This window comes from Euprymna scolopes, chromosome 6 (assembly GCF_053919585.1).
Source record: "Euprymna scolopes isolate OS-2025 chromosome 6, ASM5391958v1, whole genome shotgun sequence".
Classification (NCBI taxonomy): domain Eukaryota; kingdom Metazoa; phylum Mollusca; class Cephalopoda; order Sepiida; family Sepiolidae; genus Euprymna; species Euprymna scolopes.
Window position 1 is genome coordinate 7,847,378 of NC_136487.1, and position 27,916 is coordinate 7,875,293.

At 36.3% G+C, this 27,916-nt stretch overlaps 1 protein-coding gene across 1 annotated transcript in view; it reads left to right on the forward strand.

Annotated features, from left to right (window-relative positions):
- LOC145277487 (dynein axonemal heavy chain 5-like) overlaps positions 1–27,916 on the forward strand; it is a 690,378-nt gene that overhangs the window by 246,812 nt on the left and 415,650 nt on the right. Inside the window, exons 2-3 of the mRNA XM_080128869.1 lie at positions 24,886–25,020; positions 26,783–26,870. Of these exons, the coding sequence (XP_079984995.1) occupies positions 24,886–25,020; positions 26,783–26,870 (223 nt within the window). The remainder of the gene's footprint in view (positions 1–24,885; positions 25,021–26,782; positions 26,871–27,916) is intronic.

Sequence of the window (27,916 nt, forward strand, 5' to 3'; positions counted from 1 at the left end):
CGCCTAACAGATTGAACGCCGAACTCGATAAGAGCAGGGAAATATTCATCAATAATGGTTATCCTGTTGACCATATTGATGACTGTATTTTCAAAAAGGTTGCGGATTTTAAATCCCCTAAAATGTTTGGACCTTTGAAATGCCCGGTTTATTTAAAATTACCGTTCTGCAGCCTTGGACTCTGCTATTGACCAGCATTTTGTTGACTATATATATATATATATATATATATATATATATATATATATATATATATATATATAGGGTTAGGTATGTATTAATATATCTATACGTGGTATTCACTCCTAAATTGAATTGCTCATGAATTATGAAGTAAATATTTTAGGCAAGACGGTGAGTAACATAGGCATATTTATTATGCTGTAAACTTTACCATTTATGAAGGGAACTCCTCACTCTACCCCAATTTTTAAAAATCGTGATATAAAAATTTTCAGGGAAAAAATTGCTCTATACCAAAAAAAAAATTAAATAAGCGAGATACAAATCCCGATTATTTACGTGATAGATCACACACGCACACACACACACACACACACACACACACATATATATATATATATATATATATATATATATATATATATATATATGTGTGTGTAATTATGTAAATATATATGGCAATTAATTATATGGCAAATAATTAACGAGGATGAAACGCAGAAAATTTTGCGTAGTTTAATTAGAATATATATTTTTAACTCACGTATGGTGCCCATTGAAGCAGATGCAAGAAAATCCATATATAATTAAAATGTATATATATAATATATATATATGTGTGTGTGTGTAATCTATCTATCTATCTATATATATATATAAATTCCCGTTCACATACACCTTTCAGGATAAAGCTAGAACCCAGAACTAGATAGAATCGAGCAATTGCATCGACGACGGACAACGCCAGACCCAAAGTGAGTTTCGATGTTCTGCATCTCATCAGCGACGTGCTCCGACGTAGGCGCGAACCCAGGTCGTCGCACTCATGAAGTGTGCAATACTGACGACCTAACGATATGGGCCAAGGCGCAATCTATTGACTATGCCTCAATTTTTTAAATTCTTATATATTTTTTTTATAATTCTTATATTTATTATACATCTATCTATAATCTCCTTTTAATGTCTAATATATGTAGAAAAAGCGGGTCATCCTTCGTAGGGACGTGATGTCCCTCAACAAATAAGGTTGTTCCGTAATCGTGTCTGGGGAGTCGGCTAATTTCAGTTAAGTTTGTAGATGGGATATCTACCGCCTGCATACCAGCAGTAACCATCTTAATTGTATATGACGCGTTGCTTGTCACATCGTAGAAGGATGGAAAAAAAAAATATATAAGAATTTAAAAAATCGAATAATCTCCTCTTAATGTCTAATATATATATATATATATATATATATATATATATATATATATATATATATATATATATATATATATTAGGTTGACAAGAAGTTCTTGCGGAATATTTAATTTTAATTTCAAATGATGTATTTTCAAAAAGTTTTCTTTATAATACCTTTACTTTATATATAAAGAGTATTTTCGCCCTATCTAATCGTTTAAATTACAATCGTTTTAAAATACTTATGGCTTTTTTCTAGAATATAAGATTGAAAAAAAGCAAATTTGTACACGTTTCTTATTTCAATTCAAGTTAGGCCGAAAAGCTGCGGAAACAGCTCGTGATATCAACGAAGTGTTGTGCCCAGGAACCGGTACTGAACTCACAGCACAATGGTGGTTTAAGAAATTTCCTGGCGGTGACGAGAGTCTTGAAGATGATGAGCCTAGTGGTCGACTATCGGATGATTACAACGAATAAGTAAGAGTCTTAGTCGAAGCCAACTTACCCACAACTGTTCAAGAACTTGCTTCTGATTGAACAGTAACGTATACGACGATTTCCAACAACTTGAGAAAGATTGAAAAGACTAAAAACTTGATAAATGGGAATCACACAAATTGAACGTCAATCAAAAGAAACATCATTACGAAGTGTCATCTCTCCTTCTTTTACGCAACAAGAACCACCTGTTTCTCAACCCGGTTGTGACATGGGATGAAAAAATAGGCTCTTTACGATAAACGGCGATGCTCAGTTCAGTGGTTAGACGCCTAAGAAGGTTCATAACATTTCCCGAAGCTGGAGTTGCACCAAAAAGAAAGCCATGCTAACTGTTTGGTGATCTGCGACCGGTTTCATCCATTACAGTTCTTTTTTAATGCAGGCGAAACCATTACAGCGGAGAAGTACTGTTCATCGCCACCAGAACGCAAGATTTTTACGTTACTAGCATAAGTACATTTGTTTTGTGTTGGCAACAATGTGTTGATTCTGATGTTGCCTATGTTGATCAATAAATTTTTGTGCATCTGATATATGTTCATCTGAATTTAAATGTTAAAAACTACAATAACTTTTCAACCGAATATATAAAATTCTCTTCGTGTGACAGATTTTAAACGAACATTACTTCTGCTTTTCAGACGATTTGGTATCTTATGAAGATCTAAAACTCATTATTGCAATCCAATTTCTCAGCAACGCAACTGATCAAAATGAAGTATCTGTTACGGCCTGGCGTATTTTCGTGTTTGCTGAGGCTCCAACCTGTGGATTGTTTCGTTCGTTTCTCTCTGCTTTACTTTCTTTTATAAGATTGGTTTATCGATCGTCCTCTGGGACTTTCCTACCTGGAAATGCCTACTACGACATATTATACACCCAGCCAGAGCACCCCCATTTTTGGAGAAGCTAAATACCCCCCCCCTTACATACATTAAACTTATTCAATGTCAAACAAAGCGGGTAAATAATATCATATAAAAATGTCCTTTCGAACACAGGAATAAACTTGCCAAATCGCATTAAAAGAATTTGACAAGCGAGTAGATGTACTAGCCGCCACATCAATCAGAACCGTACACACACACACACACACACACACACACACACATATATATATATATATATATATATATATGCATGCTTATGCTTATAGCAATGTTACTATTTTAAACATATGTTTGGCAGGTGACACGTCCGTATCGAGCAGTAAAACATCTCGACTACGGACAACTGACCACCAGATTATAGACAGGAAATCGTTAATATCCCCAAGACTAGTCAGCATTATGTCCTGATCTATTTATAGAAGTTGTATGCCTTCGTAATATGTTGTCACATTTTTGTACGTGTCCATCTCACACGGTACGTCAGAATGTTAGCTGTCGCTGATGGCGTGTATGAACGTCGAAAACAAGTAATTGTCCGGATTGAATAAGGAAAGACGAACAACTAAAAATATTCTATATCTATTAATGGTTTATTATTTACCAGTTTTCATTGTACTCTTGGATTTGAGCTATGCCGCTGGTGAGTAATATATTTATGTATGTGTATACTGTTTTCCCATGTTAATTGATGTTGACCTAGGGGTTGAATATAAGGCTTCAGCTTCAAAGGGTTTAAATGCTTCGACCGGCAATAATTACCATTTCCTATCCTTAAGATTGCGTACGCATGCAACAATAGTGTCTCTAAGTAATGATCATCATCATAGTGTTTCACTCCATCTGTAGATCCATTGTCGAGAAGTGTCCGAGGCATTACCTAGCTTCACATGGTAGCATGCCTTGCTGCAGAAACGGTCTGTGAGGATTTATGCGATAGTCTGCACGCCAGCACTGCAAAGACTCCGACCGCCCTACTTGTGCTGGTTGTTCCACGTTTTATCAACCTTGCCTGGGCCCTGTTGAATGTTACCCACTCTTTCCGGGGGAGTTCAGAGTCTGCTGGAAGTCTTCTTTCAATGGCGGAAGAGCCTCCTTATGTCTTTGACTTATTCATTCCACCAACGATGACAGAAGGACGTTGGTGTATCGTTCAAAGACTGCGATAGTGATGGCAAAGCTCTTGAGGGGTGCCGGTTGTTGCGGAATGTCTTGGTGTCCAAATAAGTGATGGTTTAAGTAATACTAAATATATTTATATGAAAATATCGCTATCGCTCCCTTAAAAACAAGTTTAAAAAACGGGTTTGTCCAAATTTCGAAAATATTTTAATGTTAACACACACACACACACACACACACACACATACATACACACGCACACATATATATATATATTGTAATAAGTATATTTTAACACACACACATTTAACACAAACACACACACATACACACATATATTGTAATAAGTATATTTTAACACACACATTTAACACAAACACACACACACATGTATATATATATATATATATATATATATAATGTTACGTTATCCACGTATGCTCTATAATAGTAATTTCAAAGTAATACGTTTTTTAAGCAAAAAACAAAAAACAAATAAAAAACGATGTCGTTTTGTATATTTTATTTTTATATTTTAAACGGTCCTCTACTCTTGATCAAAAGTAGCGAAATAAAAATGGAAAAGACTGAAAACTTATATTTTAAGCTGCGTTCATTCCTTGCAACAATATTCGAAAGAGTTTACGCGAATTATTTTTACTGTTTATGGAAGAAAAATGCATTTTTTATTTTTAAAATCTGCATCGCATTAGTGTTCATTTCTACCGACAAAACATAATGGGTTTCAATATGTATGATGAATGTTTAAAAACTGAAACGAATGCCTTGGACGGTAAGATCAAGGAGACAGAGAAGCAGAGCAAATATATTGAGCTGGCCACAGAGCTCAAGGGAACATGGAGGATAAAAAAAGTCGGGATAACGCCACTAATGGTAGGAGAGCTGGGAAAAATACCGAAAAACTTTGAAAGGAGAATGAGAGAGATTGGAATCAGAGGGATGGCTGAAAAGATACAGCGGATAACAGTAATGAAAACTGCTGAAATATTAAAGAAAACCTTTGAATGTGGAGATTAATACACATGGATTACAGACACAAACTTGACATGCAGAAAATGCTACAGATGTAAAACACAAGGAGTATCACATGGAACTTTGTATGTGTGTGTGTGTCACAATAACCTGATATCAAACCAAAGCGATGATTTTATTTATTTCAACATAACATGTAAGTAGGTAATAATGTTTACACCTGAAATGCGTAGGTTAAGAAGGCACCTAATCAACAAACGCGCCCTATGACTGTAAATATTTCGATATGACTCTTAAGTTGGTAATAATGATTCCACCTGAAATGCGTAGATTTAAAAGATCCCTAAACAACAAAAGTACTATATAATTTTACTTATTTCGACATGACACTTACGTTGGTAATAATGCTTTCACCTGAAATGCGTTGAAATGTATACTAATTTCAACATGACATGTAAGTAGATAAATAATGTTTTCACCTGAAATGTGTAAATTTCAAAGATCCCTAATCAGCAAAAGCACTATATGATTTGAATTATTTTGACATGACATTCAATTAGATAATAATCTTTTCACCGGAAATGCGTTGGAATTTATACTAATTTCAACATGACATATAAATAGGTATTAATGTTGGTTCTCACGCACTTTTGTTAATGAGCTATTTTTAAATAGTTTTTTAGGTTAAATTTAAGTTTCACTATATATATTTTTTAATAAATTGTTAGGTAGAAGCACGGAATAGTTACAATATATCCTCATGTTTAGAATAGTTTTCAAAACAATAAAGTTTTTATTTCAGCACGGTAACAAAAGTGCATAAGTACCATAATGTTTTTACCTTAAATGCATAGATTTACAAGATCCCTACACTATATTCACGATCGCGCATGCGCAGTGGTAAAACAGTTAACAGACAGATAATATTTCGATTTAAGGACCAATATTTTAACTTTTACCACTTAGCAGTCCTTTTTTCCGGATGTAAAGCAATTAAAAACTTTTCTATATCTGAATATCCTGTATACAAAATTTCAAGTCTTTAGATGAAAAATTCGTCGAGTATATACGTTGAGAAGTGTCCTAACACGCACTCATTCTGACTTTTATAGCTCCATAGATTATGTAATCCTGAGAATCTGCGTGTGATTTTGGGAGCAACCTGTGAGGACAGTAAGTGCACTAATCAGGTTTATTGTACAGGTGGACACATAGATAAGTAATCGTATTTTTATTATATCAATTAAAGGAAATGGATACCTACATTTACGTGATCTTAAGAACCCCCTCCTGTATTCGCCCCGGGCCCTTTTACTACTTCCCTCTCTTCTGCTTTATTATATCCCTTCACAATCTCATAAGAAATTACTTTTTTATATGTATTTCAACAATGCAAGCAAACATAGCAACATTTAAACGGACACATTTCATTTTGTTTACACCAATCTTTTGTCTTGAGTCCAGAATGTCGAAACCTTAACATCTGACTGTCAACCTTAAAAATGTACTAAACACACACACACCCAAACCCTAATCCTAACCCTAAACATACCCACACCCCAACCCTAAACCCAACCCTAAACATACCCACACCCCAACCCTAACCCTAACCCTAAACATACCCATGACCTGTTGGGTTACAACAACGACCACGATCGAATGTACTTTAATTTCATTAAAAAATTCGGAAACATTAAAATATCTATTAAAACACTATTCTGACGTAACTGAAATAACTATCTTTACTTGAATATTATAATTATTTGTACTCACTAGGAGTTCTCACATAGATTATCCCCATTGACAATAACCGATGGTGTTCCATGGAGTCTGAGTGACAACAAGTTTCCTCCGTTTTTCGGTATTCTAAAACTTCTTGATGCTTTTGCGAAATCTTATCACTGTTGCTGCCAACAATTATCTCGGATTTATGTGGCATTGAAAAGCTTCGAAGATGGAGGTGGTACCATTAAAATGACCGAATATTCTAGAATTTATTTTTCTATATGGTCACCACCATTCTCCATGCACTTTTCTAAAAATCCAATAATGTATCTCTGCTTCTGACACACACCCATGAGTGACTTTTTTAGCGTCTCACACCGTCAATATCTGCAACAACGAGATGGAATTTTTAAGTCATTGATGCATAATTTTAGTCACCATAACAATGCAGTTTGAAATCCCCTCTGATTTATTCGTACAGAAAAAATTAGGCGCCATTATTTTTGGAACGTACTTTTCCTTTGATTTATGCTGTGAAATTCTTTCTGGGAGATTTCCATAAAAATTTCATCTGTTTTCAGTATTGCCGTCGTATAGTCGCAATCATTCCTTTGATTCCGATTTCTTCCGGGTTTTGTAACTGTTTTTATACCACAAAAATTAGTCAATGTTTTTTAATCTTTTGTTACAAGGATTAAATAACCAGTGACCCTTTTTGATTTCAAAATTATTTAGAATGACCAGTGGCAAAATTCTCAAATGTGAGTGGGTATAAATCTTTTTGGGATTTCAGTGACCCACGTACTTTTGCAGTTGAGGTTTGGATGCTTCTATTTACTTGCTTTCCATAAAGGGTAGAGTTTGACATGGGGTCGATTTCTAATGAAGGAAAAATCTAACTCCTCAAAAAATGGAGCACTTTGATTTAGAACAAAAATTAAGATTGCCTAAGTCTTGCAGAATCTCTTCATTACATAAGCGAGTGCAGCATCAGAGATGATGCTACATTTTGCTCCGAGCCAAAAAGCTAACAAAATCAGATGTCATTTTACCCATTTGAGAACACGCTATTTACTAGATTGAATAAAGGGTTCCTACTAAAGTCTGTCAAGATTCGCTTGTTCGACAGGAAGATTCCCGAGCTCAACAAAAAATTCCTGAGGATGGTCGAAAATTACATCGACCAGAACGTTGTGTGAATAACACTAAATAGAGAACAGTAGTTCGAATAATTCAAATAATACAAATTATGAATCCTCATTTTAAAAAATTATGAACCATAACTTTTTTCAGTAGATCAGTTGATTTATAGTCACATCGCGTAATACAAGTACGACGGTAGATATACGATACTAGAGGTTATTCTTACATATAAGCATATTAATTATCCCTGTCTTCCTCACATCATCTCAAGAATTTGTGCATGGCTGAATACCATTTCAATGCCGCCAGGTAAGCATTTAATATGCGCCGCGTTAGTATATTTGAAGTCATCGGAGTGTGTCAGATTTAGGCACGGAAATCAAAATTCTATAAGAAATAAAAAATGTGTTAGAAAGGAATCCATAAAAGACTTAAGCATAATATATGGATATATTTAAGCAATTACTCTCTGTCAGTGAAGTTGTTTTCAGAGCGCGCGCACACACACACACACACACACACACACACACACACACACATACACACACACACACACATATATATATATATAATTTAACTACTTGGAATAGTAATTACGTATGAATAAATTACACACACACACACACACACATATATATATATATAAATTTAAAGGAGATTAGAACAATAGTCTAAAGAGCAGAGTGTATTTTAATGTAATAGTAAAATTACTAATTTAATTAAAATACAGGAAAAGAAAAAGTGCTCGTTGTAATTTAGATATATAATAAGCTGGATAGGTCAATATCCTAGAGATAATTTAATATTCAGTAATGTGATTCATAATTTAAAATTCAAATTAGAATTAAATTAAAAATCCGTTTCACAAGAAGGAACAACAACAAAATCAATAATTTGTACGATCGTTTCGGAAAACAATGTTTTTATTGTGGTAGACATTAAGCCACGGACAATAATTTTTACATATAGTATTTATAAAAAAACAAAGTTTCCTCATCAGCAAAAGTATTGGGAAGGGTTTTTAATATATGTAAAAGACACCATAAATAAACCTAGCATTAAAAGTAAGGCAGATGTAAAAGTAAGGCAGAAATAAAATAGAATAAAATTATAAATCTGAATTTGGTTTAAATATATTATAATAATATATTTCTAATAACATTCATAGACACACACATATGTATTATATATTATATTTAAACCAAATTCAGATTTATAATGTTATTCTATTTTATTTCTATCTTTAACCCATATTAATTTGCTTATCAAGTAAATACATACCTTTTATTTTAATTTTTTCCAGATAAATCTGTCTTACTTTTAATGATAGGTTTATTTATGGTGTCTTTATAAGGCCTTTCTAGAAGCTCCTGCCCAAAGTTGGCAACAATACTCCATTTTTGGACGTACCTGGACCTTATATAGGTAGAGAATTTCATCAGCATACTCGATCGATAGAAGGATAGCCCTTATCCGAGAGTGGTTTCCGGGCCTTGATAAGTGGTGACCACCTTGTAAAAAAAAAAAAAAAAGGATCCCATCATTTTTCCAGTGGAATTGATGTACGTGCTCCATTTCAGATTAGGAGTAAAGGTCAAACCCAGAAGCTTGTCATAACATGGAGCTTCTCCAAGGCGAGAGCCATTCATTTCAATTGATGCCAGATAGAGATCAGAACGTTGATGATGTAAAGATAGAAGATTGGCTTTAGATGAATTAAAAGTAACCAACCACTTCTTTCCTCATCGTACCACGTGTTCACGATTAGAGGAGAGAGAATCAGCGAGAACTTGGTCGTTTACGGCCTTTGATGTGCTGCCATAGATGGTAGTGTCGCCAGCATAAATGCCTACGAATAATCTAAGGATGTGATTTGGAATATGATTGATGTAGATAAGGAAGAGAGTTGAGGGACTCCAGCATTAATACTATTAGCTTCTGATTTCTGACCATTAACCACTTCTCCCATGAATCTATCCGAGAGAAATATATATATCATTTGAAATTTAATTTTAAAATTTTGCAAGAATTTTCACTTCAACTTTCCCTAGCCATGGATTGAACCTTCAACCATTGCGTTCATAGTTGGCAGTTCTACCTATCGACCCATGGGAAAGGGTCTCGTAAATGACCTCAACAAATGTGCACTTTAAATAAACATTCGCCCACCGCTTTTATAACGCTCGAGCTGCTTCTTTATTTATAACCGTTTAAATAGCAGGTGAGATTTATTTAAGACACTAATTTACCCAGAGGGGGGAGGTTTAAAGTATATATATATATATATATATATATATATATATATATATATATATATATATATAAGAAGCTATTAAAATGAAAAGCCCTTTCCTGTACACACTTTTTTTCTTCATTGACGAAGAGATAAGAGAAATTTTGGTAAATTCACCTATCAACGTGTACAATACATTATGTTTGTAAATAAATTCAACATAATTAGAAATTATTGAAGATTTTTCAATATTCTCATTATTTTTTTATTTCATAAACTGGAGGCTCTCGAATATATGAGTGGAGATTAATACAGCATGAATATTGTTAAATACATTTTAATAAACATTTTTATCGTATCAAACACTCATTTTATTAATGACTGGCTCTTTTGTTTTTATGTATTGAGCTTTTAGTATTCGTAATTTTATTATTTAATTTAATTAGAAAACGAAAATTAGGAGCTTTCCATGTGGTAGAGACATCTCCAGATAGGACCCTAATTTAACCCATATGTGCTTCCGGGTTGCACTTGCTTACACCACAGCATTTACATTTGCCCTCTATCGCCCCTAGAACAGCGGAGTAACCATGTTTAAGAGCATATCTGAGAAAATTGATCACATCCTGTCTGCTCATTTTTCAGATAGCATTCACGTCTGTGGTGACTTCAATGTGTAATGGTTAGTCCAATCAAACAAGACAAATAATGAGTGGCGGTTCTGTCACGATTTCTCAATTGCTTATGACCTTATTCAGATTGTTCGCGAACCCACCTGTGTTCTCGATACTGACAGCCAGTATGCAAGTCTTCTAAACTGTTTCCTCACAATTTGCCCTGACCTATGTTCATTTTCCGTTCTCTCACCACTTGGATCTTCTGACCACTTTAAAAACAAATAAGTATCAGACGTACCTCTCCATCGTACAGTATATCGATACTCTATGGCTGACTGGGATAGTTTTCGAACATTTATATCAGATCTACATCTGCATTCCATATTTAAAAATAATGTGTCCTCTATAGTATCAGACCTGACAGAATGGTTAATTGTAGGTATAAACCGCTTCATACCCTCCAAAATATCCCAGCAAAAACCTAACAGCCAGCCATAGTTCTTCCCAGAATATGTTGCTGCCATTGCGCATAGAAACCACTTTTTCCGTTGCTTCCAATGTAATAGATGTACTGAGACTAAAGTTGCTTTCAGGACTGCCAGCAACCACTGTAAAAGAGTAATAAAAACGCAAGTGACTTGCATGCTCAGTCCGCTAAGTCAAAAGTAGCTCATCTTGCCTTGACAGAGTTCAAAATAGACTTCATAGCTTAGCGGAGGATGCCCTTTTCTTGTCCCCACAACCGCTTTCTCACCGAAGAGATGTTGCGAGCCTGTCTATGCTTTATCGTAATTTTCATGGCCAGTTCTTGTCTGAGCTCCAATCTATCCCTTCACCTCGTCAAACTTTCATGAAAAACACTGGTCCAACCAAAACCACTATCAATAATTTCCCATACTCTTCTTCTGTGCCTAAACCTAAACGTAGATTTCATGAAAAAGATTCTTTCTTAGAACTGCACGCTTGTCGAACTCTCTTCCGATTGCCTGCTTGCCAGAGGATAACAATCTGATTGTCTTCAAGTCCAACGTAAACAAGTTCATGATGAACCGTCCCTCTAAGTAATCCAGTTTACAAAAAAATCCCCTACTTAAGATTACTACGCTATAATCTCATTGACTAATGTATTCCAATTAACCCTTATCCTCGAGTGACCTCCGGGCCTTGGTAAGTGGTGACTCCTTTGTAAAAAGAAAAAAACATTAAATTAGAAGTGTTTTAGATGTTTGACAATAATAATGTTTTAATGTTACATTAACCTAACTGTTTCACATAATCACTATTAAACTATTCAAAAGTTTACGTTTTTACTTAATACGAACTGTATATATTACAGGCAACCCGAGAGGATCAACCAAGATATGCAAGATAAATTTGCTTGCAGTATTTGACCACGCATATATATACATATATATATATACATAGATATATACATATATATACATACATATATATACATATATATGCATATATATATGCATATATATACATATATATACATATATGTATATATATACATATATATACATATATGTATATATATACATATATATACATATATATATGCATATATGTATGTTATATATATATATAGTAAGTTATGAAAATATATATATACATAGCAGTTAAGCTATTCTGTGTAGCGTAATTTCCATATAAATTTTCATAACTTACTACCTAGCTCTACTTATGTATTGAGCACTGTTCAAGTTATACTGAAAATTTACGCATACATTATATCTTATTATATTAAATTATGTGATTAAATGTAATACTCACATATATATATATATATATGCATGCATATATATGTGTGTGTATGTGTGTGCATGCACGCGTGTGTTGCAGACGCTACGATGATTATATCACTACTGTTAGCTAATATTATGATATTCAAGTAGCATTAAGAATATGAGTATACTAATATTTATTGAATAATATAAATAAATTCGAATTTAAATAAGTATTATTTGATGAAAACTAATGTGAAACACATTTTGATGTAAAACATTGTCTGAGAGAAAAATAATTCATTGGCTACTGGTATGTAAATAGTGATTCTTTGATGGAAAACTACGAAAATCCTAAAAGACTATCTGTACATCATCATCGCTCTGATCTCTATCTAGCATCAATTGAAATGAATGGCTCTCATCTTGGGGAGGCTTCATGTTTTGACAAGCTTCTTGACATTTACTCCTGATCTGAAATGGAACACGTACCTCAAATCCGTTGCCAAGATCGCTGGAAAAATGGTGATGCAATTCCCTACTCATATAAGAGCCAGGTATGTCAAAGGATGGAGTACTGTTGCCACATCTGGGTAGAATCTGCTGGAAAGGAATTATCCTGCCTTGATAGAGTTCAAAATAGACTTCGTAGCCTAGTAGGGGATGCCATTTTCTCTTCCCTGCAACCTCTTTCTCACAGAAGAGATGTTGCGCGTCTATCTCTGCTTTATTATTTTCATGACAAGTGCTCGTCTGAGCTCCAATTTATGCTCCCTCCTCGCCAACCTTTCACGAGAAACACTCGTCTAGCTGAAAACACTATCAATAATTTCCCCCACTCTTTATCTGTGTCTAAACCTAAATGTAGATTCCATGAACAAAGTTTCTTTCTTATCACTGCACGCCTTTGGAACTGAGTATAATATGGTTGTCTTCAAGTCCGACGTAAACAAGTTGTTGATGAGTCGTTCCACTTAAATTAACAAATTTCCAATACTAACGATTACTATATTGTCCAATTGACCACTGTACACTCTTTAACCCTTATCCTCGAGTGGCCTCTGGGCCTTGATAAGTGGTGATGCCTATGTAAAAAAAAATTATTAGTTGAAATTTAGTCAAATAAAAACTGGTATTCTCTTTAAATCATGTATTTTTTAAAGTTTTAGTAAATAAACTATTGTTTTCGGTCAGATATGATGAGCATAAACGCTTTGTGATAATAATTCAAATGAATAGCAATTCATACGGCATATTCACGTTGGAACACACGTTCTCTTTAGATAACATAAATTAAGCGACGTTGAGCCTCATCAGTGCTAAAATGGGTTATCATTTGGTAATACCAAGTGCTGTATGTGCCTTGAAGCCTTAAGAGAGATAGGCATCACCAGACTACTCTTACTCAAGACCTCGAAATGTTAAGGGGGGAGTCATCATCATCATCATCATCATCATCATCATCATCATCATCATCATCCGTACAACCTGGTGAAGCGATTACATACACTAGGAATTTTAATGTTAGCGTCTTACGATACAAGTATTTTTATGTTCGGGTAATGAAATTTCTCCCAATATTATTTAATTAAATAAACGTTGTTGAAATGAAAAGATACGTTGTTTTTTTTATACATGCTATACAGTGGCAAAAACTGCTTGTGGTGCCAGTGAAAGCAATAATACCTTAACTATCGAAACCTAGTTGTAATTCAATGATTGGCAGTTTATTAGAATAGGGTGGCGTACGAACTATTATATATTGTATGATGAAGAAGATTTAATATATATGACAATTATATTTTATCTCTATGTCCTTATATCCACTATTTTTAAGTGCTGTATTATAAATAGCTTTGCAATTATTGAAAGTTACTTCATTAGATGAATTGTTACTTATTATTAGAAGAGCCAATACTTGCCACTCGTTGAACTCACCATGTCTATTATGCTTATCAGAAAAACTTGAGATAACTAGGTTTAAAGACCGAGAAAAATATTAATATACCTGCTCTGTTCACTCATTGAGCACTATTTTGGTAGACACATGTTGTTTCATTGGATGTACTTCTAGGAAACTAAACTCTACTGGCTATATATATATATATATATATATATATATATATATATATATATATATATATATATTGAAATAAGAAAGTGAAAGAATCCAAACTATCTGCTTGCTTATTGCTGTACTACGCCACAGTGATTCCGGACAATAACCATTTGCAAACGTCACAACATTTCTGCGGATCGCATGGTTGCAATTACTTGTTAAAAACGATTCATTGAACGCAATATCATTTTATAACAACGACGATTATATTACGTAAACGAACTGCAATATATTTCACAGAGTTTCAATTCCGTTGTGTGATTTCATTATCTGCGTGAGAGACATTTCTAAAGTTTTCAAGTTCGTAATAAGCGTTAATAAACTTACACGTTATTTACTTTATACATGCATACATACATACATACACACATACATACATACATACATACATACATGATGGCAGCAAATTCGCTTTCAAATATTGCCATCACTCGATATAGCACAAAAAAAGAAAAAGGTATATAGAAACACAAAAACATTCAGTGATAGGCTACACGAATGTAGCTTTTAAGCCCTGCTAAACTCTGGCATTCCTTAGCAAACATTGTACAGACATGTCGTTTCAAACCGACTATCGTTTTGTACATCCGCCCGCAGTTGACACAGGTTAACTCTGGCAACTGAAGACTACTTTGTGGCTCACTGCGCCGATGAGTAGACTGGTGACTCATCAGCTCAGCTCTGCTAAGGCATATTCTTCCACACACCTCACACTCCAGACCAATTTGGCTCCCCTTCCCATCCACGGCTCCTTTCACTCTCCCTTTCTGGATATTGCGCTTCAGCCGCTCATACTGGGTTCGATCCACCTCAAACTTGCACACACCTCCCGGCAAGGTCCTTCTCCACCCTCCGTGATCCAAAGCAAGACTCTCCCAGGTTCTTTCATCAATCTCACATTTTTTTAAGGTGGATCTTAAACAATCCTTTAATCTCAATTTAGGCTTTTGAGCCAGACGTCTTCCCTCGGCGAGCTCGCCATAAAGGAGTTGTTTGGGAAGTCGACTGTCTAACATCCTCACCACATGTCCACTCCATCTCAGTCTATGCTTAATAACGTGAGTCTCAATGCTAAGGCATTGGGTCTGATCAAGCACCTCCACATCACTGACATACATCTGCCAACCCACACCTAAGATTCGCCGTAGGCACATCTGGTGAAACCGCTCGACACGTCTCAAATGCTCCTTGTATGTTGTCCAAGTTTCACAAACATAGAGAAGAGTAGAGAGAACGCATGCGGCATAAACCTTAATCTTAGTTGGCAGCAAGATCCCATGACGTCTCCACAAACGCCCGTCCAACTTTCCGAAGGCATCACTTGCCCTGCTGCTCTGTAACGATACCTCATCATCCAGGGCACCAGACATACTCAGTGTGCTACCCAAGTATACAAACTTAGAGAAAACCGCTATCCTTGACCCACAGATATAAACTGATGGCTCATAGTATGGCATGCCCGGAGCAGGATGATACATTATGACAGTTTTTTTCAGATTGATGGTCAGGCGCAATGCGCTGCAGGTAACTGCAAAAGCGTCCACAAGATGCTGCATATCAGTCACCTTATGAGCCACCAGATCACAGTCATCCGCATAGAGCAAGTCACGAATTGTGTTGGTGAGTACCTTTGTACTTGCATTGAAGCGCCTAATGTTGAACAACCCCTCAGTAGTTCGGTAACGAATATAGACACCATCAAAGCACCCCCCAATGCCATCCGAAAGACCATGGTGAAATACATCGCAAAGAGTGTGGGTGCTGGAATGTCTCCCCGCTTAACACCATTTTCATAGGATCAGCCAGCTTTCCCCCAACGTTGATCACAGCCTTCATATCATCGTGGAAGAGCTTTAAGATGGTTACAAACTTGTCAGGACAGCCAAGCCTTTTCAAAATCTCCAACAAAGGATCCCTATTGACTGTATCAAAGGCCTTAGTTAAATCGATGAACACCCGATACAGTTCCTTTTGCTGTTTTATACATTTCTCCTGCAGTTGCCTGGCTGTAAAAATCATATCCACTGTCCCTCAACATCTTCTGAAACCACACTGCCACTCAGGCAAAACATCATCAGCAATATGCTCCAGCATTCTGTCTAGCATGATCCTACAGAGCACCTTACCGACTACTGACAGCAAAGAGATGCCCCGATAATTTCCACATTCATCTCTGCTATCCTTCCCCTTGTATAGCTCTACCATCAATGCATCCCGCCAATCCTGTGGAATATACTCATCCTGCCAAGCAGTCTGCAACAATTCCGCTAAGCGTTGCATCATCTTGGGTCCAGAACATTAAAAGATTTCCGCATGCAAACGATTCGGGTCAGGAGACTTTCCATTGTTCAGCTTATGGACAGCTGTTTCAACCACCTGGAGAGAAGGAACCTCTGCCAAGATATCCTTGACCGGATTGCTAGGAATCGACCTAACAAACTCCTGATCAACGTAAGAAGGTCTGTTCAGGTCATCAAAATGCTTCCTCCATCTATGAAGAATGTCGGTAGGGTCTTGAAGAAGATCCCCACCATCTTTCGAACGCATAGGAGTGATAGGTGATCTGGATGGTCCGTAAACCGCATGCAGTAGACTGTATAAGACCTTGGTGTTGTTCAAATCCGAGGCGAGCTGTATTTCCTCAGCTTTCTTTCTGCATGTTACGCAACCTCCTCTGCACCTTGTGCTTGATTGCCTTAAACTTGTCCCTCAATCGATCTTGCTCACCATCCGTCAAACCACCTCCGAGATAAGCGTGCAGTGCCCTGGCTTTTGAATCAAGCAGAGCCTGAATTTCAGTATCATTCTCATTGAACCAATCCTGATGTTTACGCTCACAATAGCCTAATACTCTCTCACATACCTCATAGACAGATTCCTTAAAAGCAGGCCAAGTATTTTCACAATCAATCTCTTCCATCTCCTTAACGAGTTTCTCCCTCACAATATTGTCCTTTAGACGGGCAACATTAAGTCGCTTTGGGGTAGCCACACTAGCTCCCCTCATCTTGGGCTTCACAACACACTTAATCTTTGCATGGACCAACCGATGGTCGGTCCAGCACTCTGCATCCCGCATGACACGAACACTGCAAATAAAAAGCGCATCGAAGCACAAAAACTAGGAACTCGAGACTTCTGGAAAATCTACAACAGTGTAGTAAACAATGGGCAATCAACAATTCCCCCACTAACCAGCAATCACGAGGTTGTCTCCTCAGCAACCGACAAGGCTAACATGCTTGCCAGTCGGTTTGCCTCAAACTCCACACTGGACCCTTCCAACCACCCCCTACCTGACTTTCCTATGCGGACAGACGCCACGCTAGACGATCTGAAAACCACCCCTGCTCAGGTGCATGCTATCATAAAAAACCTTGACACTTCAAAAGCATGTGGACCCGATCTTATCCCAGCTGTGCTATTAAAAAAGTGCTCAGCCGAAGTAACTCCAGTTCTCTCCAAACTCTACAACAAATGCCTTAATGAAGCTTGCTTTCCGGGCTGTTGGAAAACTGCTTCTGTTGTACCAGTATTCAAGAATTCTGGCGAAAGGACTGACCCATCAAATTATCGCCCCATTAGCCTCCTCCCACTTTTTGCCAAAATATTTGAGACCATAATTAACTATGCTCTAGTCCATCATCTTACAGATGCTAAACTTCTGACTGACAAACAATATGGATTTAGACAAGCCCGTTCCACAGCAGACATTTTAACTGTGATCTCTGAACGTATATACCATTCACTGGACAAAGCGGGGGAGGGCAGAGCGGTGGCTCTAGATATATCTAAGGCTTTTGACAGGATATGGCATGAGGGTCTCCTCAGTAATATCAGATCATACGGTATCACTGGTAGAATACATAACATAATTAAATCCTTCTTAGATAAGAGAAAAATCCAGGTTGTCCTCGACGGTCGTACATCTAAACAACATGATATAAATGCGGGGAAGTCTCAGGGGTCTATCCTTGGACCTCTATTGTTCCTGATATTCATAAATGACCTCCCCGACAAAATTGCCTCTGAGATAGGTATATATGCTGATGACACTACACTCTATGGCAGGCACGACAGGAAGACGAATGAACACATTTCTAAAGAAATGGCAGAAACACTAGAGGAAGACCTCCAATCTGTGGTGGAATGGGGAAAAAAGTGGTTGGTCGCGTTCAATGCTGCCAAGACTAAACTAGTTTCATTCAATAATTACAAGAAACTCTCTCTACCACCTATAGCAATGGCCAACGACTCTTTATCTGAGAGTACATCTTTCAAACTCCTTGGCCTAACGTTCACAGGAAACATGAGTTGGAACAATTACATTGAAGGCATTGCCAGGGCCGCTGCAAGAAAGGTGGGCTCTCTCTACCGTGCTAGAAAACTACTAACACCCGAAAGTATCCTGTACCTCTATAAGGCCACCATTCGCCCATGTATGGAGTATTGCTGCCACATCTGGGCTGGTGCATCTGCTACTAGTCTCTCGCTCCTTGACAAGGTTCAAAAGAGAATCGCAAACCTGATAGGCCTTGAACTGGCATCTAAGCTTCAGCCTCTGTCCCATCGACGAAATGTTGCATCCCTCTGCCTTTTCTACAAGTATTTTAGTGGTGAATGCTCTGACGAACTGCAATCACTCGTGCCCCCACGACGTGAGCACCCTCGACAAACCCGACAGGCTACTAAATCCCACCCCCACACTGTAGAGATCCATAGATGTAAAAAATCTTTTTACTCCAATAGTTTCTTCCCCAGAACCGCTAGACTCTGAAATTCCATTCCAGGTCCCTGCTTCCCCAACAGTACTGACGTTCAGAAGTTCAAGTGTAACGTGAACCGACATCTTGCTGCCCAAATCCCTACATAGTACCCCAGTAGTTGTTGCCCCTGATAATAGCCCCCTACACCAAAGTGGCAATTTGCCTTGTTTGGGGTGAAAATGTAATAAAAAAAAATATCCCTCATCTCACATTTTCTGACTAACACATAGTCTATCTAGTGCCATTTTTTGGAACCAGGATGCATCCAGGTCGCCTTGTATGTCCTTCAGCTGGGACATGGTGTTACCGATTTTAAAACCCATCTCTGAACAAAACTGCAACATCAGACCGTTGCTATTACACTTGCCCACTCCGTGTTTACCCAGCACGTCCCAGGTTTCAAAATCTCTTCCCACTCTAGCATTAAAATCTCCAAGAATGAAGATCTTATCAGCAGAGGGAATGCGTCTAACTACACTGCACAAAGCAAGGTAGAAAGCAACCTTTTCATCTTCTGTTGCATCCATAGTGGGTGAATAGATACTCAAAAAAGTTGTATAACGACCATTTACCAGAAGTAACCTCATAGTCATGATCCGGTCACTCACACCACAGGGAAGTTCTTCCAGGCTAGAAAGAATTGATGCCTTTATAGCAAAAGCCACACCTGATTCCCTCTTAGATCCATCCGCTCTACCACTCCAGAAAATGGTGTAGGCCCCAGCGAACTCAGAAAACTGTTCCTCATCAACCAGCCTGGTCTCAGACAGAGCAATTATGTCCATGTCATAACGTTGAAGTTCCTTAGATACAAGAGCAGATTTACGCTCTGGACGTGTTATTGCTGACGGCAAGTCAAGCAGCGTCCGCACATCCCAACAGCCGATGGTCATTGTCATATATTTCCTCGCAGTAGCATGATGACGACCGGGTCCAGGCTGTGGAGCCCTGAAACACCTGCCGGGCCAGGCCCTGGAAATTCCAGTTCCCTTATTGCCATTTACGTTTATAATCATATTTTCCAACTTCATTGAATGTTTTGCCGTTTTAGGCTACAGCCAGCCTTTTTTGCTATAAAGATACACGAGATGGTAAAAAGTGTATCTAATGTATATCGAGCAATGCCTGTGCATGAGGATTGTTATAGTGGGGAAAGACTTTGCACCGAGACAATCCCACTCTCTAAACAACTACCACGTTGATCCAAAAAGAAGAGCAAGCCAACATCATTGGATGCAGCAGTCATCGCAGGTTTTATATCAGAGTTTTCCTTCTAGGCAGGTTGCCTTCACTACGGCTTACAGAGCCCTCTCCACCCACCATGCCATTTGATCCATGACTGGAACTTAGGTTGCTGGGCACCAGAGCATATTCCACACGCCGGTGGGTCATATGTGCCGCAGCTTACAGGGCCTAAGCTCCTCTGGACGTTTCTGTCAGGGTTACCTCACCCTTAACCTTTGATTAAATAACCTTGGCCCACAAGGCAGTGGAGGTCCAGTTATATGGCGCAGGACAATCACCGTTCATCAGAGCCCCGTTTGCGTGGCAGTGGTCATGACGTGCACGTGGGGTTGATTTGTCTGTGAGAAGCGTAGAAAGACGTTAAGACATCTGTGTGCTTTTAACACACATCCGCACCAGACCTTGACCACTACCTACCTACATACATACATACATACATACATACATACATACATACATACATACATACAAGCATATACATACATATATTTATGTGTGTGTTTGTATGTGTGTGTGTGTGTGTATCTAACTATCTAACCAGACACACATTCAAACACTCAAACAAAACCAATTCGAGGCTCGTATACACAAATATCTATGGACTTAGAACTAACCTAGACGATGTAGAATTGATTCTCCTATCAAACTCTCCGGATATTATAGCGCTAATTGAAACTAAGCTACACGCATCCACACATTTATACTACTTTAATATATCTGCTTGCTTCTTACTTTGCTGTAAAGACTCAGACAGACATATGCATGAACCTATAATCTACTAGCTGGCGTTTATCCGATCGTTCAATATGCAGATTGCGTATGTATTATTATAGAATCAATCCTCTATTGATTATTACATATTACAAGGAATAATTTGCTCGGTGGACTTATTCGCAAAATAAATAAATAAATAAAAATAATGATAATGTCGTTCATGAAATTCCGTCTGTGTTTGTTTACAATATCACGTCAGCTGATATTTGGGATTGACGATGAATGCCCTGGAAAAGTTACCTCTGATTAATGTTTAGTTTTAAAATATGCAAACAAAGAAATGATGTGCGGCGATTTTAAACGGTACCTCTTCTTTTATTGTAAATTAACTCATTAATAAGAAAAAAATAAAATGGTGAGGTACGCCTGGGTTTGTTTCATTTGATCTTTAGTCGAATGCACTACCACTAAGCTATATCTTGAGATTATAAAAAAATATTTTTTTAAGAAGAAATGATTTGCCGAAATTTTATTATCTCTTCTGTCCGGTGTAACATAAAATATTTCTCTGTAAAAATTATTCCTTTTATCTATAAGAGAGAGAATCTAGTTTTAAGATTGGACTTTTTCGATTTTCGATTCTTACCGGATGAATTTCTGTACAAAACATACCTAAAAACACTGGCAGGCATATAAATTTCCTTTATATTAAATTTGAAAAGGACAGGCTCATCCGTTTCGGAACCTATAAGAACTCACACACACAAAGTGACTTTTACATAGTAATAGTGATTTGTAAGGAGCTCACTTTGACTAGAGAATTCAAACTAGAATCAGATGACCCGGCCTTCATGTGCATTAGACTAACTTTGAAACACAGCGTTAGTTACATTTCCGCTACCGTTTTCTCTCGATCCACACATTTTTTTTCTAGATCCTATTCCCTACGAGAGACTATTATGTTCCCAGCACGTCTTCAAGTTCATCATGATCAGAAATCCTGGTTTTAGACCTCGTATTTCTGGCCACAGTTACCAAGGATTATGTGACAAATACCTATAGCCAATTCGGGAACTCTGGTTATCTTGTCATACTGGTAATCATCACCCTAAATACTCGACTCCAAGTTGAAAATCTTTTACTAAAAATGATAAGTTTTTTAAAAATGATAAGGTTTTTTAAAAATGATAAGGTGTTTTAAAAATGATAAGGTTTTTTTAAAATGATAAAGTTTTTTAAAAATGATAAGGTTTTTTTTTAAAAAAAGGCTGACTGGAAAGTATGAACCATCTTAAGTGACCAATTTAAAAAATAAAAGACATAAACTAAAATGATTTTACTTCATGAGTAAATACACTCGTATGAAATGAATAATTATTAGTAAGATTTTAACCATTCCAACCTTCATGGCAATATTTCGGCATTCTAATAATACTTTAATAATTTGCCTAATCGCTTATTGTCTTTCTGGCTAATCATTGCTTAATTGGGCCAAGGTCTAAAGGGTTAAGGAAAATTTAGTTAAATGATCCAATCTAAGATTTTTAAAACAATTTTGAAAAGCAAATTAGGAAAGGAAAGAAATTATGATTAAAAAGTTCGAATGCACGACGCAATAATTTTGTTTTTAATTTAAATTTTGATTGAAACCCTTTTTATAATATTTTTATGCAAATCACCCAGACAAGGGATGAAGCCACTTGATATAACAAGTTGGAAAGAAATACTATTCTAGATCAAAAAATTTCAAATGACAAGTGTAACATGGAATAGATTCTGATTCCAAAACAGCAATGTTACCCTTTTTTCAGAAACATCGTTAATTAAATAGTATTAGCATTAAACAGTAAGAAGGGGAAGCGAGAATTAGGAGAATGCTGAAAATAAATTTAAAGCAAACATCGTTTGTGCCGGTATCATTTTATATAGAACATAATTCTGCAGTTTGGTGGACTGTTTCAATGCAAAAGATTTTATAATCTTATAATTCGTAATGTTGGAAATGGTGTCCATCTTGTTTGGAATTCGAACTCTTCAATCCAAAAATGACATATTGGATGAAAATTAAAAACTATTCAATTTCTCTGTTCGGATGATGAAGGCATTTAAATTATTTTTATTTATCAATGTCATTTTTTAGGACTACTTGTAATTCATACTTAATTTTTGTCCGTCTGCTTTATATTTACAAGAAAACCAAGGTTTAGACGATAAATGGTACACAGTCACAATTTTCCCATGCATGGGGTATTCTTACCACATCTGGGTTGGAGCACCGCCTCATAGTCTTTCAATTTTACGCAAGGTCCAAAAAAAGATCTCATAATTAAATAGGTTCCGCACTATCAACTAAACTCCAACCTCTGTCTCATCATCGCAATTTCGCATCCTTATGCATGTTTTACAAGTACTTGAAATTGTTCCCCCTCGACGCATATATTCTCGACTAATCCGACAAGCAGAAAAATCCCAATCCTTTTACTATTGGGGGTCAATAGGGTTAGGGTTAGGGTTACTGTTGGGGGTCAGTAGATGCTGGAAGCCTTCGACTCTAAGAGTTTATTTCTTCATAGTGCTAGACTTTGGTATTCTCTCCCCGTTTCCTGCTTATCTGATTGTACTAACACGCAAATGTTTAAATATAATGTGAACAGACACCTCGCTGCCCAACTCCCTTCAGTTCTTTGTTAGGCATAATTCCACATAATAGCCACTTACGTTTCAAGTGACAATATGCCTTGTTTGGAGTAAAAAAAAAAAAATGGTAAAGAAAAAGTTAAAAAAAGCATTGATTAAAAAAATATATTATATAAAATAGATCATGAGTATTAGAGATTTCTGATTGCTTCAGATTGTCAGTATTTTTAGACGAGAATTGTTAAATATTTTATTATTGAGATTACTGTTAGCATTTTGATATTATTTACATAACTATCGCCCGATGTAACATCCGACCTTCCTCGGGTATATTTGGTCGCACTCGGAAATTTTAGACTCGTTTTGTTTGCTATGATCAGGTAAATGCCTTTCGTAATTCATAATTGCATTCTTAGTATCGTCTGCAATGATTGTTTGAACTTCAACCTCTTGAAGAATGTCACTTAGCACTATTTTTTCTCGGCTTATAACGTGTCTTTTTAGAAACTACCATGTAGATTAAATAAAGCGTCCCATTCGAAATTTTGAGAGAAAGATTCCCGAGTTCGACAAGATACACCTGAAGTAGGTCGGAAGTTACATCTGGCGAAACATTATAAAAACAACATTTAACATTAACCCAAAAGATGCACACGTTCGTTTATATTTTAGTGCATGCTATAAATATTTAGATCCATTTAAAAGAATAGCAACTAAACATTCTATTCGTTGCATTCTCCAATTCAAAAAGTCACAGTCAATAAATATGTTTATGTGTCATTTATTTGTTTTTGACAGTTATCCTTATCTTTTTTGTTATATTTATGATGTTTCAATTGTACCTTTCTTTCTCTTTTTAACACTTTATATCTTTCACTCTCCTTTCTTTCTCTCTATCACTCTCACTCACTCTCTCTCACATTTTATCTCTTTTTTACTCTCTAACTTTATTTTACTTTCTATCTCTCTCTCTTTCTCTCTCTCTCACTCTCTCTCACTCACGGTACTTTTATTGAAAGGTGTATAAACCTAATGTCAATTGAAAGGTGTATAAACCTAATGTCAATCTCATTTTGCAGCAAAAGTTGAAAGAAGAACGCGAGGCAAAGAGACAACAATTAGACGAGCGACATTTGTACATTCTTCAAACGGTGGCTGATTGCCTTCGATTGGAAAGAGTCGAAGTAGAAGATGCAATTCTCGAAGGAGTTCAGGCAAGTCTGTTTTCATACTGTTTTTTTTTTTTGTCTTTCTAAACAAGCTGTATTCTTTGAAGAAAAAGGTTTACGTGTACAAATAAAAAAGCTCTTGCATTTTCTGCATGTGGAGTGAAGGTGAACTTCTAAAATCAAGCATCATCTGTGGCAGGTTGCTTGGACGATTTGAGTCTGGAGTTTAGGTTGTGAGTTGCTTTAGAGAAATTGAAACTAACAAAACATGAAGGTAATGATTTTTATTTTACGGCAAATGTATTTTTATGACTTATTGTCACGAACGTTTTTTATGTTTCAAATTCTTAATGCTTTCAATAAAAAGGGTTATTATGTTATAAAACAATCAAATAAATCGAGTTAATTCATTCTCTATATTTCTCCCCCCCCTCTCTCTCTCTCTCTCTCTCTCTCTCTCTCTCTCTCTTTCTATTCCCAACTGCGTATGGACTGATTTTCCGAACACTCGCCTAGAGTTCCGGAATTTCACTAAATAAAATCTTTGGGGATATTCATTTTCTATTGCGTGACAAGATGATCTGGATCACATGTTTTCAAAGAAATAGCAAATGTTAGTGTGCCTAAAAAGCAACATGGATTTTTATTTTTAACTTTTATTTACCCCAAACAAGACACAGTGATATATAAAATTTAAGGGGTAACTATTTGGGACCATGTCTACAGGTGACTATGTAAGAAGGTGATAGAGATGTCGGTTAACATTACATTGAAACTTATGCATGCCAGTACAGTCAAGGAAGCAGGGAGCAGGGAGGGGATTACAAAAATCTAGCAGTTTAAGGAAAAAAGATATTAGAGTAAAATACTTTCCGCTATTTAAGCACCTTTACTGTTAAAGGGGTGGAATTTTGTTGCTAAATGGGTTTATCGAGTGTTTATACGTCGAGGGTGTGAAATTGTAATGATTTCAGCAAAGCACCCTACATTAAAATACTTGTAAAATAGGCATAGGAGTGCAATATTGCGGCGATAGGACAGGGGTTAGAGCTTGACCGATAGTGTGGAGCTTTTTAGTTTCGATACTCTTTTGGGGGGTCTGTCTAAAAAGGAGAGACTAGTAGTCGATACAACATATGTGCCAACAATACTCCATGCATGGGCGAATAGTAGCCTTATAGAGATACAGAATACTCTCTGGTGTGAGTAATTTTCTATCACGGTAGAGGGAGCTCACCTTATTTGCGATATCTTCAATGTATTTGTTCCAGTTCATGTTTCATGTGAATGTTAAATCGAGGAATTTAAAGGATGAGTTATCATGTAGGGTGCTATTAGTATATGACTATCATGGCTAAGTCTTCTTACTTTTAATTTGTGGCATTTTGCAGTCGTGCATGAATTGTGAAAGGTAATAATTCTTTTAAAAATCAATCGATTCTTTTTAATAATAAAAAAAATCAATATTTTGTTTTTATTTTTTCGTGATTTAATTCAATATTCAATCACGGGTTTATTTATTTATTTGCGAACTGTTATTCTTATCTTCATAGTTTTTGTTGCTTCACACACCTGATGAGACAACAGCAGCTATGGAAGGTAGTAATTACCGGGGATATTGTTAAGAGACTCGGCATTCCTATCTCGTCGCGGTTAATTACCTGAAGAAGGCCAAAGAATGAGTGGGCCAACACGTAGAGAAACAACAATAACTATGAAGACGAGGATATGAATAAATAAATTACTCATCACAAAAGAATTCCAATAAAAATAATATATAACACATGTTCATTACTTATTATTTCAGATTGAAACAATTCATAAGTTCCTGGGATCTTCAGGTTCTCGACAGATCATGTTCTATTACCAAGAACCGGATACTGATAAGGAAGCAGGTTAGTGCAGATTTGCTTACGAAATGAGACTTCCCCACCCCCAAAGCCGACCTTGATTTGAACTCTGGGCAAACCATTCTGTTCAGGTCTGCATTTCCAGTTATTTGAATCAGTTCTTATTTTGATGCAGTTTTGAATTTTGGAGATGAGGTATAAATATTTGTATTGTTTTGATTCTTCAGACAATTATTCCCATCTTGGGTTTCATTGGAACAACAAAGAAACGAAAACACATCTAAGATGTCTATCCACGGTTTCGTAAATTTTCTTTTAACTAATATTGACAATTAATAGAAGGATTCAGTTAAAAACTGAATCATAGGAAAGTCTTCAAAAATACCTTAGTGACCCCTGAAAATTGACCTTTTTTTAATTTACGGACACATCCTTAAACCCAAGGTTCGATTTCTTGCAATATAATAATATTATAACCCCCTTTTCCTTAGTTGAAAAAAAACATGGAGTTTATACCTGACGAATGTAGGCGGTTTCATTGACCTAAACACTGTGCCAATAACACCCAAGATGAAAACAATTAAAACAATACAAAAATTCTTATTTGAAAAAAGAATGAGCATAAAATATCTACCAGAAAACCAAGAGCTGCAAGTAGGAACCCACCCCATCTCCGAGGGTCAAAGTTGTTGGGGTAACAAGTTATAGTTCACTTTTATCATTGCGACATTCGCGGATGAATGATTAATCTAAAATGCTATGAAATCGACTATCGGATCACTTATAGAATTGTGAAAGGTATTATCAAACTATTCACTCCAGTAAAGACATCATCTCAAACAGTATACAATTAATCGGTTAAAATATATTTTTCTGTATCATTAAATAACTAAAAACGAATCGATATGCCATAAAGCAAAAACAACAGCAAAAAACTTTTCAACATTCAAATTGGATTTTTTTTTCGTTTTCTTACAGAAATAATTGTTTTTAATCGTTTTTTTTCTAATTAGTTAATCCATGCAACAAGTTAACTAATAAACATAACTTAGCATATGTCTAAATTAGACCAATTAACAGATGCAGTATGA